Consider the following 15,466-nt stretch of genomic DNA (forward strand, 5'->3'; position numbering starts at 1 on the left):
AATAATATTATAATGAATGGCAATCAGATTTTAAATAAAAATAAATTATCTTGATCTCTCGTTTTTAGATCATTTCCAGTTAGAAATAAGTCTCATAGAAATAGAATGAGAATTCCATAAATTCAAGATGCTGGTTTCACTTGCTGAATGATAGAGGGAACTAAGAAAATAAACACTAGACTGATTGGTTTGAGCTGATTCTTTGAAGTACACCAAGAGGCCAGCTTCCATCAGGCATTCAAACCTATCTTGCGCAAAGAACCCCCCGAGAAGGCCTCGTGTCGCTCAGAATGATCGAAGCCAGGTCGAATCCCGGATTCCTAATCAAACAAAATGCAGACTACTGCATGGTAGTTTTATTTTCCAGGGCAAGCATTCAGTTTCAGATTTTCAATTACTACAAGGTTCTTGAACTGTCTAACTTCATCATAATAATACATGTTATTCCTACCACCATCTCTACAGGAGAGAAAAAAAACAGTGAAAAAAGGTCCGGCAAGTATGGAAGCTAAAAGGCAAGCATGACAGTCCATCTACATCTAATAGACTTGTAAAGAGCAACAACAAGTGGCATTCAAATTTACAACAAAATAGCACAAAATAGATGGCCTCGAAGACAACAATCTGCTTACTTCTACTAGCTACACTCAAAAAGGATTGTTGCCGGATGCTGCTGAGCAACTTCTATTCGCAGCTTTGTATGCGTTTGAGACTGGGACAAATTGCATGCCATTTATAAAAATCTTTACTGTGTATCTGCCACAGAAAACACCATGAGTATTATGCAAAGAAATTTTCACTCTTAAAGCTGAAAACAAGGATCACAGTTCACCATGCAGCAATTAGAATATCTGGATTGAGGTACAGACAAGAGATAAATCACTAAATTAGAAAACCTAAATGGCAGTTCCTAACCTTTAAGATGTTAAAAGTAGGAGAAATGAGATTGTATTAATTGTTTTTGTAAACTCGCCAATGTAAATGTATATATAGGACTCAAACATAATCTCTAATTCTAAAACAACAAGCATGGTTTTAGCTCCACTAAGAATCTAATACCTCTGACATTCCCCATAAGTTGAAGCAAAGCAACTATTTAAATACAGCTTGTTACATAAACTTAAAAAAATAGACTAAGACATTGCCCAAGATGAAGTAGCATATTTTTTGCAACCCGATGAGCTAAGTTTCAGAAAGAGTTGACAGAAAGCAAGCATTCCTTCTTTGGTCCCGCATGCATATTGCTGAATGACGAAAGACTCCAAAAATTCGTCTCTCGAGTGAATTTGTTACTGCAGTTCATATAGTAGGAGGCAAAAATTGGAATAGTGGGGGAAAACTAACAAGAGTACTTGTGGAAAAGATGGAAAGCAAAGATGTTTGCTTTGAAAGAGTGCAGGAAGAAAATGTATTGTTTGAGTCTTGACAGGATGGAAGATTGCATCTCATAAGACATAGTAAGCATCGGAAGAAAATGGATTACAAAGAAGCAAGAAGTTGCTATTTGAAAGAGGAATTAAGAAATCATTGCTAGAACCTAGAAATACTGAAAGCTTGAAGAAATCAAGAAATGCTGAATGAAGACATAGAAGATGTAGATCAATTATGAGAAATCCAATGGAAAGGAAGACAAGCAGACCCGTATGTCTTGAGGAAATAAGTAACAGAACTCTTCTCTGCTTGTAGTAGTATAGGGCTGGTCCAGGGTCAACACTAGATTTGCAATTTTCCCTGCTCACAGAAAGAGGAACAGTGGTGGCATTGAAATGTAGTAGTTCTCAGTGCAGATCTATGGTTGCATCAGGCACCTAAGTGCTCCTCATGGTGGTAAAGACCTCACATGTGAAGGATTCCTCTAGTATAGTCCACAACAATCTTGAGAAGGGCTGAAGGAGAAAGGTATAAGCAAAGCTTGGTGCAGGGACTTAATGGCCACAGCATCAGCAAGGGAAGAGGACTAGTGAAGCTTGCAGAGAAGAGAGCATCAATAAAATGAATCAGAAAGGAAGAGAAAAGATGTAGCTAGCTAGAGAACGAGAACTTACATGGCAAAGGCAATGGCATTGACAACAACACAATGCAGAAGGAGATGAGGGGAGATCACAAATTGTCTTCCTGGATCGAAAGGGAGGTTTCACGGTAGTTAAGCAGCATGAGGACAAAGGCAAGGAAAGAAATTTTCCAACAGAGGAAGGCTGAGATCTGGATTGTAGTGCCTCTCGAACCAAAGAGGAACATGAAAACTGAGAAATAAAGTCACGGTTTGAATAAGATGCTAAGGTGGGAGAGAAAAGATTGTTTTGTGAAAGATACCCATTACATGTAATATAGGCTCATGATGAACCCTAAACCTAAACATCTTACATGGGTCTAAACCCACAACACTAATAACCTAATATTCTAACATAAGGCTTTTTTTATCCTCTCTATCTCTCTTCAAACCATATCTCAACTGATGTCTATCAATTATTGTGTATATTGGGTGCGCGTATAACACAACATAATGGCATCTGCCCAAAGCTTCTTATCCATCTCTTCCACCATTAATACAGGAATGATGATTGATTTATTACCTGGGAACCCCAATCAATATTTTGGTGCTTATGAACATATAATTACGAAATCCCAATTTCCAGCTTATATTAGCGGAAAATTATAATTTTATCAAATACCAATTCATTGCAAACATGATTAATCTAAGTTCTATTTGTACATTGAGTCTATGAAAAACATAACCAAGATGTAGATATGATATCAAATAATGTACCAAGAGGTAGATATCATATCTAACCTTAGGACAAAAGTCGATGTTCATAATTTCCAGGGTAGGACACTGAGATATTGCAGCTTCCAACTGTTCTTCAGCTAGCATGCTGCAAGCCTGTAGATTAAAGAAAATGCTCAAATAAAAGCAGAACAAGAATCCAGTGATAAATTGTAAAAAGGATCATATAATCTGCAAGTTTAGTTATGCTGTTATGGCATATGCAAAAAGTAAATTTATGGTACCCTAATGCAATGGATGAAAGATTGTTTGGAATATATCACCACGTTGTCTAAAAAATTCTCACCCAAATCCCATATGTTATCATAATAAATTGCCAAATCAAAGTTGGCACATTCTTTTCTGGAATATTGGCATTAGAAGATAAAAAACTAAAGAGAAAACACATCACTTAACGACAACAAACTGTTTGTTAAAAAATCACTTAAATCCAGGCACCCCCTCTCCCAAACCAAACACAAAATCCTCTTATTATAGTATTGTCAATCTGAATAATCACAAACAATCATTTACCAGAAGCTGGAGATTGTTTAGCCTTGGACACTTGAGCCTCAAAAACTCCAGGGAATTACAATAACTAAACAAACAGTGTAAGATGTGTCAGCAAGGTATAGAGAGAGACATAGCAAGAACCATTTACTTGACCAAACTGTTCAGAATAAGTATTACCTTAAGTTTAGTATACAGAGGCTGCCACATGCCAAATCTACCTCCTTCAGGTTTATAGATAAGTTAAGGTTTATTTTAGATAAATAAAAACGATTGGCACTTGAAGAAATAAGGGCTTTTGTAATGTTTGGACAACCAGTGCAGTTCAAAATTTGAAGCAGATGGCCAGTCTTCAGATAGACATCCTTGTCACTATCTTTCAATATGGAAGGTGAACAGAAATTGTCAAACTTTTGAGATAAATTGCAATAACTTTGGCTCCAGACAAGTTGATGAATATTTGCACAGCCATTCAAATTCAGATGAGCTAAATTTGTACAATAAATGAGAATATCTAGTATATCAAACTGCCCAGCAGATGAATATGATAAATCTAATTCACGTAGGGCTGGAAGTGCACTCTCCTTATAAAGGGCACCCAAGGAAGAATCTGTGAGGTACTTGCAAGCAGAGAGCCTTAATGTCTGCATGTTAAAATCCCAAAAACAGAATCATTATTTGTGCAAGCATACAACTGGATTTATAACTAAACAAAATATCTCAATGATATTGCGAGGCTGAAAAGGTGAAAATAGAAAATATGCTTACAGGCAAAGAAATGTTATATATCAAATTTTATTTCCATTTAATTTCCATGTCATAATTTAATTTTAAATTTTATTGACTAATCAAGCTAAACCAAACCAATAATTTGAGTGTTGGGGACCATATGAGGTTTAGTTAGGGATTGATTTAGTCCTTCAAGTAGGTCTGGTGATTAAGGTTCAAATCAAGCTTGATTTGAACTTACTTTACTTAGTTTTAGGGGCTGAATCAACTTGATGTTAGGAAAAACTGGTTCAATCATGTCTGGTTGAATTTAGTGGAGTTTTTAGTTGCTTAGAATTACTTGAATTCCTTTCCATTTCCTCTCTCTCTATGTAACCCATTTCTCCCAATTCTTCCGCACCTCTCCTCTCCCTTCACATTGCAACGTGTCCCAATCTCCCGCTCAAGTGCAGGCGATGTCTATTGGAACAGTCAGTGAGCACCACTCCTCCCCTCTTCTCAAAAATGGCTTCTCTATCCCAAAATCTCTCTCCTCTCCTGGTCTCACTTATACAAAATGTTTTGTTTTGCATTTAGTAAATTTGTTATTCTACTTAAAAGGAATAAAATGTATATTTTGTTTAGTATTAGCTTAGCATGTCTCATCTCATACTATCATAACTATGAATTGTCACTAGGTGGAGTACTCTCAAGTCTCAAGTACGTGGAAGAATATGTTGGGCCATGACAAGGAAGTAGCATAGATATTCAAAGCCACATGAGACATATTATAGTAAATTCTTGATGGCGCACACTTTCTACTATCATAATTGTGGATATTTTCCAACAAATTGTAACTAGGTGAGGGTACTTTCTGGTACGTGAAAGAATACCCTGGGTTGTGTCAAGAAATTAGCTTTGATATTCAAAGTCTTCTTTCATCTGAACACATTTATACCATATTCCACTGATTTGATATAAATGGCATGATACATCTTAGAGTAAATTTCAAATGGTGCACACTTCGACTACTTTGATACAAGTGGCCAATTTGAACTTGTATCAGGTACATTCATGGAAACCAATATGAATGGCTGCAAACAGCTCAGATCAAAATCACAAATATGAATCAAAATAAAGATACAAATTTAAGAGAAAACATTAAAAAAAACTTACTTCTAACTTAGAACAATTGTCAAAAACAGGTTGTAAGTTTGTCACAAAGGTATAGGACAGATCCAGTAAAGCTAGATGTCGAAGTATATGCAAGGAAGATAGCCCATCAGGCCCAACAGATAGGCATGATGATAGGACCAAAGATCTGATCTGTGGGCATGACCCTGCTGTTCTATACAATGATTCATCACTTAACTTCCTGCAAAACAGACTAAACGTAAGTTCAGTTAAAAGAAAACAACCATTCGAAGGGAAGAAACTGACAGTAGATAACCTGCAGAAGGAAGCATCCAAAAACTCCAAACAAGGGCAATTAATATAAGCCTCAGACAGCACGCCACAGCCCTTAAGCTCTAACCGTAGCATTTTTGGTGCTTCAATCCACAGAACACATAATCGTGGACAGATACCCAAATCAAGCGATTCAAGGCCAACCTAAGTAAAAGAGTCAGGATTGATATCAAGGCATATGAAAGGTGTTGTGCTGTAGCCATTTAGTAACATGACTGAATGCCCAAGACATGCTAGGAATCCGTTTTACCAAAATATATTAAAAAAAAAAAAAACAGGAAAGAAGTCCCCAGCAATCATCCAAAGTAGCAGCAAAGCATCAAACTCAAAACATTGTGAGGCAAAAAAAAAAATGCAATAATAGCTAGGTGAAACATGATCGAGTAAATCTGTAAGGAGGAATAAGCAATAGCATCAGTTTCCAAATTCTAACAGGTAGTGTATTCAGAAAATAGTCATCTATGTGAGATTCAGCAAACCAAACAATTGCCCAGAATGAGCTTAAAATTTCATCAACAAGACTGAAAAGATTATCAGAATAATTAATCAGCGTCAGTTATTCAAAATTATCACCTCTGCAGGATTTTAACAGCTGCATTACCAAAAATTACTCAGAATGAGTTACAAGATTTAATTAACAACGCCAACTAGATTATCAGAATAACTAATCTAACATTTAACAGCTGAGAGCACTTTGCACTTGTTCAACGATCTGTTCTGATGTTAAATTCTAATAAAGCTTGCAACAGAGAATTTACTCTATTGATGCTTAAAATGTGCAGATTCAAGCATTTTGGGTTCTGTTTTCTTATAAAAGAAACATCTGAAAGACCACTCTAAAATGATATTACACTTACCTTGATAAAAAAGACAGATTCTTACTTGACTTTTAGTTCACAATACATACAGGATAGAAAATGTATAATCTTAACATATAAAAATTTATAAATTTAAAAAAGCTACAGAAAAAAAAGGAAAATAAACTGGAAACTTTAGAAAAAAAAACTTGTGATCTTTTGCTAACAATGATCATTAGAATATGCAGAGAAATTTCCCTGTTGGTAAAAACTTGATAAAAGTGATTACATGAAACAAATAGCAGAATCGACAACAATCACATACCGGACAAAACGAAGCTTTTTCAAGGTGATCACAACCATCAAGATTTAGTTTTTGAAGATTTGGACATGACAGTTCAAGGGCAGTGATGGCACGACACCCATCCAAGGATAGGGAGACTAAAGTATAACTTTTGATGTCAATTATAGTTAGGCTCTGGACAAAATGAAACCGTCAATGAATAAATATTAACCAGCCAGTTATTTTTCAACATGATTTACAACATAACATCAAACCAAAAATAGAACACCAGTCATAATTCTGATGGATGAAGACATATAAACAAAATACTTAACTACTAAAGTTGAAAGGTGAGTAATAAGGATTTTGGAAATGGGCATCATGAATTGAATCAAGCCTTTCAAAATTGCCAAAACAAAATGCTCAAGATAACAGCTAGATTGCCATATATCAGTAGTAACATCATCAATTATGCCAGATAAGTATATATATCTTCATAAATAAGAAGCCAAGTATTGTAATTTGTAAGTGATATAGGTTCACATATCCAAAGTCCAGACCCTCCTAATGGCAACTAACAGCTTTTGGAGAAGTGGTTAGGCAATCAACTTTAGCAAAGGTACATGCATCTATAATGGAAGAATGCAAATGAAACACAAGATCTTATTCCTTATTGAGGTGCTCTCTAGTATAATATCCCATGTGGAAGTAAACTATATATTCTAACAAAATTTGCATTTCATGTTGCATTTTGTTACCTATGATATGTGTAGCTAATCTTTTTGAATTGCTTTTACCAAGTTCTCAACAACTACTTGAACTCCATTTTAACAAATACAATTAATGTTAAATAATTGCTTATGATAGCATATGCACATGTACATGCATTCACATAACACATATGCAAATATACCATAAGCTGGTCGATTGCACATGTTCTTTAATATATAATGTAGTGTTCTCACTACATTAAAGACGTACACAGAATATTTATGCTATCTTCTTCTCAGTTATGTTATCTTCTTTTCATTATTTTTTCATGCTCTGATCATTTGAATTTTCAAGCTACTTCATTTCTATTCTGTTGGTACCTATAATTGAAACAATATATTGCACCTAGAATAACATGTATATCAGTAGCACAATGTCTACAACACATTTAATACTTAGAAAGCATATATCTTCATGGGAATTCAATATTGTTATCTACTACACTGGCATGACTACAAGGCAGAACTGACATTTGTCAAGAACCACGGAAATGCAATATCGTCATGAAAACACTGATCTAAGTAAACAGCAGACCTGGCAATTGTCAAGAATTAATGACCTCAGCTTGGGGCAACCTCCCTCATTATTGAAAACTTCAAGAGAATCTGTCAAGGAATCACAATTGCTGAGGTCCAGTTCTAGCAGGCTTTGGCATTGCAGTGACAGATAAGCCAAACTTTCCTGTTTTTGCAATACCAATTTCTGCATAACAAGAATCAGAGTCATACTTTCAAAATCATTTTCACTTCAATAGAATTTTATAATAGAATAGAAAATAAATTCTAGTTTCAGAAAAGAGAAAGTGAACCTGAAGAACATTCGAAGTAATACTTATGTCTTGGAGTGCTGAACATCTAGAAATCTTGATCTGCTTGAGCACAGGACTCCGCAAATCTAAATAGACAAATCTAATACATTTGCAACTTTAGTTTTAGTTATAGAAAAGAAAAAAACACAATCAAAAAGGAGAAGAGAAAGCAAAGAAATCGTTACTTGCGCAGGTGTACAAGACTTATACTCTGCAAATTTGGCATATCAAGTGTCATGGCAGTAAGCATGCTGCAGTTATCAAGCTTCAGTGACTGCAATATCTCAAGGTGAGAAAATTAACAAAATGAAACACACTAAATGGAACAAGGCTGTATGCCTCTAACCTCTAATGTCTGACTGTAAGATATTGCAGTTATAGAAGCAGATATTATTCCCTCACAGCTTTCAAGCCTTAAATCCATTAACTTTGGGAGTCTCACAGACTTGAAAATCCAAACACAAGCTCTTGTAAGCACAACTTAGAAGTATTGCTACAAAATATCAGGGCCTTCAAAAACTAACCTCTAATGAAATATTTGGACAGTTTGAAGCATCAAGAATGCATAGGTTTGGACAGGTAGAAGCTATCTCACGTATGGTTTCATCAGTGACACAAGAGCAAGATGACATGTCTAAAGATGCTAATAAAGGACAGGACATAGCAGCTGTTCGAATTGCAGTGTCTGATAATTTGTGGCAGGAAGATAAATCTAGCAAATGTAGCTGTGGGCAAGTAAGCAAGGCATGGGCCATGCTGCTGCGCTTCAGTGACAGAGTTTGTAGCTGAGGGCATCTGCAAAGTAATGTTATGCGAAATAATTATTTTATATATTACAATATGTTTAGGGAAAAAGAAAATATTACTGATCAATTGGCAGTATAATCACCTGACAATAACTCGAAGAACTCTACATTTTATCATCTGCAACTCGTGTAAATTTTCATGGTATACAGTAATCTCTTGAATACCATTGCCAATAGATGCATCAGAAATTTTCAAACTGGTTAATGCAGGACAATTCGTCAATGTATGAAAAAATCCATCACTGAAATGCCCCTTGTCTAAGATTAAAATTTCAAGTCTCCTGTGAATTATGGCAAACTAACATGTAAGGGACAACTCTGAGTAAATCATTAAAATTTCAGTCAAAGTCAAAAAGAATGGTAAAACAGACCTCAGAGAACTCATTGCAGCAGTGACAAGTGCATCAGCATTTGGTGTCCCAATCATATTCACTTCAGTAGCATTAGGGTAACGATTGCAAATAGCAATAACTGCAAGGAAATGGTTCGTTAGCAGTTGATGAGCAAAGCAAAATTCAATACAAGGTAAATAGTTCGAAATATCATTTGGTTTATGAGGAACTATTTAGAGCCAACAAACAGTGATTTCTCACTAGCATAACATCTGGATTTGAAAACCAAAGTAAGGGGAGAAGCCTCGCAGACCTATCACTTCCATGTGCACACAATATTAAATATCCCATCCAAAGACATGTTAGATGGTCAAGTATGGAAACTGCAAATAGCCTCAGATTAAGAGTTTTCAACTGGAAACTTCATAAAAGAGGAAAACGAACTTCTAGATCAGGCTGGCTTCTTTTGGTTTTCTATGTTACCTATCTTCCCTCAATATGCAATGTGGACTTTGACTCTTCCAATCACCTTTCCTTCAATGGATCCTCCACTGATGAAGTTTGGAATGTTCTATGAAAAAACTGTTTAAAACTGTAACTTTGAAAGAGACAAGGGAAGAGGACAGAGGAACCCTAGATTAGGCTTCTAAATTTCTTAAGACTAAAATTGCTTAATGCACCATGATTTAACAGCTGCCTTGCGATAAGAAAGCTGCCTGGTATGTAGCAAATATCTTATTCTGTTTCCTAAAGGATGTATCAAAGTTATTTTTGTTATGCTGAGTTCATGAAGACCCAAGACAATAGAGAAACTAGTACAATAGTGAGATGGGCTCAACCGCAGCACAGATGTCAATTATCAAGTGGAACATGCCAACCACAACCAGACAAAACAGGAACTGGTTTCTTCTAAAAAATGAGAGGAAAGTATGTCTTGCAACAAAAGAACAGGAAGAACACACCTCCACTAAAAATTAGCTTGGCAGTTGGACTTTTTCATGATAAAACAAACTCAATGCACATAATCTGTGTAAATCCGATTCAAAGATTCTTAGCAATACTTTGAACCATTGTTAAAATATCTCATTTGCCAATTGACATAGGCAAAATCTATTGTTCTCGTCCGCTGGACTAGCACCTGGAACATCCTCAAGACCCTGGCACAACTATGACAAGGGCAAAGGTAGAGCAAGGGTTTCCATAATGTCAACAAGGTGCATGAGCATTTTGTGATGTTGGAAGGATCGTGTGAGGCTTCCACATTTCCACGACAACAACAAAGTCACACGTGTTCCAACCTCCATGGAATCTTAGTGTCCCCAGACCAAGCAAGATCAAGCAACATCGACTTTGAACCAGATCCAACCTTCCTTGAGGAGGTGAGGGCTTTCTCACGAGACAAGGGCTATGCAATGAGGGATTCACGATGAGAGTTTTGAACACAAGACTTGTGTCATCCAACTCTTTACCCCTTCTCCTCATCTGCAAGATTTTTTGACATACACTTCTTTCTACTTCAACATGATGTCCCAAAATGATAAGGTATCTTTATTCTCTCCCTCCTTCCCACCTCCCCATTTCTCTCCTATTATGGTGTTCAACACACTGCCCGACACTTGTGCCCTTGTGCCTATGCTAGCCAGCATATCTCATTCCGCCTGGGAACTGAACCCAAACTTGGAACAAGTGATCAAGTCCAAAAATATTTGATGATATTCGATTAACAAATAGTGGCTTCAATTATTTTACTTTTACGAATGCTTATAATATTGTAACATAATTTCTCATTGGATAGTAAATTATGCTAGAAAGGCTTAGTTGTACCGCGTGTAATTCAAAAACTGATGAATGTATTTCAAGATCAATTTTTTATGGCTTTTTTATAATCATTACTAAAATACTACTAATGGGATATATAAAGATATGCATCATGTGCATTCCCAGATGATATTAACAATTCACATAATACATGCTAAGAATTGCATATATTCTTGATTTTCCATTGTAATACATGTCATGAGAGTGCCATCCAGTGTTGTTCAAAACATGAATTCACTCCTTGATATCGGACGTGCACAACTATCATTATCCAGATAATCATACTTGTATACTTTTCATGCTACTTTATGGACAAAGCTTATTCAGTATGCATTAGAAAGAATATCTTAAATTGAAAATGTGCCTTGCAATGAGACAAAGACATGCTACCATTGACATGGCTTCACAATGCATAGCAAAATATTAATTTCACAAGGATCTAGGTATTCTTCAATAGTATAAATACACAAGACAAACAAAGCTATATATGTAAGCCAAAATCAACAATTATTTCCACGTAGAATTTTCTACAGCTAAACAAACATTTCTGATATTCTTATCATTATGGTTCTGGCAATCAACAAGTTATCATAATCATTTGCAGTAGAATTTTCTACATCATTTTGAAAATATCATTATGGTTCTGACAATACAAGTTATCCAGTATCCAGTCCCTAAATTATCCATATAACTAAACGTTCTTGACCTTTAACTTCAGCAACGAATTAAAATTAATTTACCACATCTTTACCATGTAAGCAGAAAAGTGAAATGCAAACTTGTTTGATTTCATGTGTTTCTTCGGGTTGATATTTAGAACTCAAGTTTAGCAGATAGCAATTCAAGGTTGTATTCTTGTAAGATGCAATTGAAAAATCATAAAATAGATTAACAATATTCTACCTACATGGAATAATATTTTATATCCTAACATTTATATAATGCCATATTTAATAGCACCATATCATCAATGGGGCAGACTTGTCATGATTCACAAACATATAAATCCATATCTCATATTGATCAAAGAATTACAGAATCTTGTCTGTTTCAGTTCATTTAGAATTGTGCTAGAATGAACAAAACAAAATATTGTAGATTGCTTATGACAATGGGACAATCATCTTCGACCATGCCCCTCAATTTTGACTGTAATACTGGTTTTACTTGGATGAAAAAATATGAAGGAGAAAGGAAGCAAATTTGAGACTCGACACAACAAGACTTGTTTTGCTGAATCAACAAGGGTACCAATTCTGAGTCAGCCCACAATAAAATTTCTTTATGTTCAACATTGTCACATGACTTACTAGCTTCCCTCTCCATCAACCTATCCACCATTGTGTGGCATAAGGTTCGTCTTTTATTTTCTTTACGATGATTTAACTTTAAATTAATAGGTTGAGGTTTAATTTAATAAGTCAAATTTGATTACTGAATAGCTTTCTTTCCTTTTTTTATGAATATCATACAAAATACAATTCATATCAAATCATATGGAATAAAAAGCGTTTCAAACAATTCATCAAGCAAAGTGGCCTTTTTCAATTCAGAAGGAAAGTAGAGAAAATGGAAAGGGGGCTCTAGTATTTCTGCTTTCGAACCATTTAAAGTTGGATTAAATGATCAAAATTCTATTAAGTTGCTATCGATCTCATCAATATTCAGCCTTGGATGAAATTTACTGCCTAATCAAGGCTGCATTGACAATAGGGTCTCATTGTGCAGCATGATCCAAATTTACTGCCTAATCAAGGCTGCATTGGAAAACAACTAGACTTGACAATAGTGCCTCATCGTGCAGCATGATCCAAGCTCGACAAGGCTTTCATCCTCACCCTAGTACATGTTTCAAGGGACTTGGACCACACCCATCACAGAGAACAGGAGAGAGAAGGAAGTGAAGAGATTCATCTATTTAGTCTCGCATTACTAAGGCCCTATTGGGCTTGCTTAAACGTAAGAGGGGCCCAAACATCGGTATTTTGGGTTGGATTGGACCTATGGGCTTTCACATATCAGAGAAAAAATAGTTCCCAAAAGTAACTTTGGTAAAAATAGGTGGATGATATTCAAGTCAGATAATAGATCATGTTTGCCAATCTCATTTGTTAGTTAATAGAGGCAAACATTATAGGGCAACAAGAAAAAGAGAAGAAATCATACAGTTATGCAGGGAGATCCTTGTATTTTCAAATTTTAGGCACCTCCAAAAATTTTCACTTGCGCTGGCTATTAACCACTGCCTGCATGTAGACCCAGCTCTGCATAAATCTTTTTGTCCTAGAAAAGAGAATACCTGCAAAATATACCCTACTCATAATGAATCAAAGTTCAAGGCTTCAAGTGAGTGGAAATATAAAAAAAAAAGTCCAAGACACACCAGGTGCAACAGATCATCTGATAGATCCATCCTGAACTCTACATCTTCAGCATTTCTAGTGCCTATGTTATCCCTATAAGTAGCCCCGCCATTGGGTTCGTTGGTTCCATCATCTGATTGAATGTTTGAGGTCTGACCTTTCATTTCAGCAGATCGATATGATGAACTTAGTGTCATGAAATCGATAATGTCTGCTGGTAAAACTGGTTTAGCAGAAGAGGTAGGCACTTCACTGATCAAAGAAAAAAAATCAGGGGTGCAAGAGTGAACAGAAAATCATGTTTGAAGTATTAAGAGTTAAACATAACTAAAAGACAAGGCAATAAACATTATGACAACAAATTTCCAAACATGATGACACTAAAAAATAGACTTTAGAGTGGTAGACAACCTGAATCACATAGACATGGCAAATATAAATGGGCATACAAAAAAACAAATAAACACCAGAAGATAATCGGTTTAAACTCCATCCATCCACTTCCATGGGAAAAGAACTTGCTAAACCCCAGTGCAACTTCATTGCAACTGTATAATCATGGCAGCAAATATAAGGAGCGCCACTGTTTCTATATCAAGGCTTAAACATGAGACGGTTGAGATGGATGACAGATAGAAAGTTATCAATGTGCATTTTCACATGGACATACTACAAACATTTCCATCATGTGGCCTCAGATTTATGCTCAGTCAACACAAATTAAAATAAAGAAATATAACCATTGCAAGGAGTAAAGAAGTTTGAAGAGCGCAAATAAATTCTAATAGCCCCAAACTAGTCCAGTTCATATTTCAAACAGAAACTTCAACAGGCAAAAGATCTAGAGGAAATGTGTAAAAACATGAGAAAATGGCATTTTGATCAGCATGAAGGTTATATAAAATAACCAGAAAGAGAAGGAATCTTGGAAGATACATTTTTGGAAAGAGAAAAGGCGCTAAAAGAATTACTGTTGGTTGGAAAAGATTTTAGGCCGCTTGTGCTGGGCATCCTTATCCCTGCCAAAGATTGCTCCCATCTTCATATCCAAATAGTCAGCAAACAAAGGACTAATGTGAGGCAAAGGCTCAGTCTCCATCAAGCTCTCTCTAGAGTCTCCCACCTCTCCCCAGTCCTTCGTCCCTTCTCCAGTATCCAGTTGCCTAACGCGTCCTGATCTCTTGACATCCAGGGAGCTCCCGGCACCCTGTTCTGACCAGGTCGATGCGTTCCTCGCAGGCCAACCACTTGTAAACCCTGCATTCCATCCCTGGTTGACCAATGAGAGGCTAAGCTCCAATTCATCATCTTCCTCCTCGCGTTCGACCATTTCCTGCAACCCAACCTCCCCACCACCATCTTCAACTTCATCTTCTTCGACCACAGCCTTCATGCGCTCATCCGCCATGTTGCAGCCCTTCACCCACTCACAGCAAAAGAAAAAAGCTAAGATCCTATCCCAACATCTGAGATCGCCATAGCTGAGCAATCGCTGATTTCCCCCTATCTTAACAGTAAAAACCCTAACGCAAATTCCAAAAAACACCAACGCCGAGCCTGAAATGACAACATTTTCATCAACTCAACAAATATCCGTCAAGATGACAGAAAACAAGGGGGGAAATATGAAAAAAACACGATTTGTACCAGAAGGGCTCGCGATCTTTACCGTTGGAAAAACAAGAAGGGGTGCAACAGCGAAAAATATCACCAAAAATGTAGATCCCTCGCGACTATCTCAGATCGGTAATCCGGAAGACGATGATTGGATTGTGGGGATAAATCTGAGTCTGGAAATCGCTCCTCTTTCTTCTCGCCTGCCGAAAGTCGACGCGCCGCTCCTCCTCTCGCTCGCTTCCTGAAACCTCGCAGAGGATCAGATTGCAATGATAAATCTGAATCTGGAAATCGCCCCTCTTTCTTCTCCTCTTCCGACAATCGACGCGCCGTTCGTCCTCTCGCTCGCTTTTTGAAACCTCGTAGTCATCGATTTCGAGAAGCGAAGGGAAGAAGAGAGAGGGAGAGACAGGGCGACGTCT

The 15,466-nt window shown here is 36.5% G+C and overlaps 1 protein-coding gene across 1 annotated transcript; it reads right to left on the reverse strand.

Moving 5' to 3' along the window:
• Positions 1–170: 170 nt before the first annotated feature.
• LOC141813709 (F-box/LRR-repeat protein 15-like) lies at positions 171–15,461 on the reverse strand. The gene is made up of 18 exons (XM_074701686.1): positions 15,097–15,461; positions 14,399–14,984; positions 13,448–13,679; positions 13,231–13,363; positions 9,286–9,385; positions 8,998–9,195; positions 8,633–8,903; positions 8,455–8,553; positions 8,294–8,382; positions 8,109–8,208; positions 7,835–8,002; positions 6,572–6,724; positions 5,433–5,593; positions 5,159–5,357; positions 3,455–3,918; positions 3,299–3,362; positions 2,792–2,881; positions 171–756 (listed from the first exon to the last, which is right to left on the reverse strand). The coding sequence occupies exons 2-18, from the start codon at positions 14,833–14,835 to the stop codon at positions 685–687; spliced, it is 3,030 nt and encodes a 1,009-aa protein (XP_074557787.1). The 5' UTR covers positions 14,836–14,984; positions 15,097–15,461; the 3' UTR covers positions 171–684.
• Between the last annotated feature and the right edge of the window lie 5 nt (positions 15,462–15,466).

Source organism: Curcuma longa, chromosome 20, assembly GCF_044706935.1.
Source record: "Curcuma longa cultivar G26 ecotype Majalengka, Jawa Barat chromosome 20, ITB_CL_G26_1.1, whole genome shotgun sequence".
Lineage (NCBI taxonomy): Eukaryota > Viridiplantae > Streptophyta > Magnoliopsida > Zingiberales > Zingiberaceae > Curcuma > Curcuma longa.

What these genes read in the sequence shown, in the direction of transcription:
- LOC141813709 (XM_074701686.1), bottom strand. Translation starts at nt 14,835, where the DNA reads ATGGCGGATGAGCGCATGAAGGCTGTGGTCGAAGAAGATGAAGTTGAA. An exon ending in AAAATCTTTTCCAACCAACA is followed by an intron (nt 13,680 to 14,398) that starts GTAATTCTTTTA and finishes TTCTTTGATCAG; the next exon opens with TGAAGTGCCTACCTCTTCTG. An exon ending in TAATTCTTGACAATTGCCAG is followed by an intron (nt 6,725 to 7,834) that starts GTCTGCTGTTTA and finishes CATTTTGTCCAG; the next exon opens with AGCCTAACTATAATTGACAT.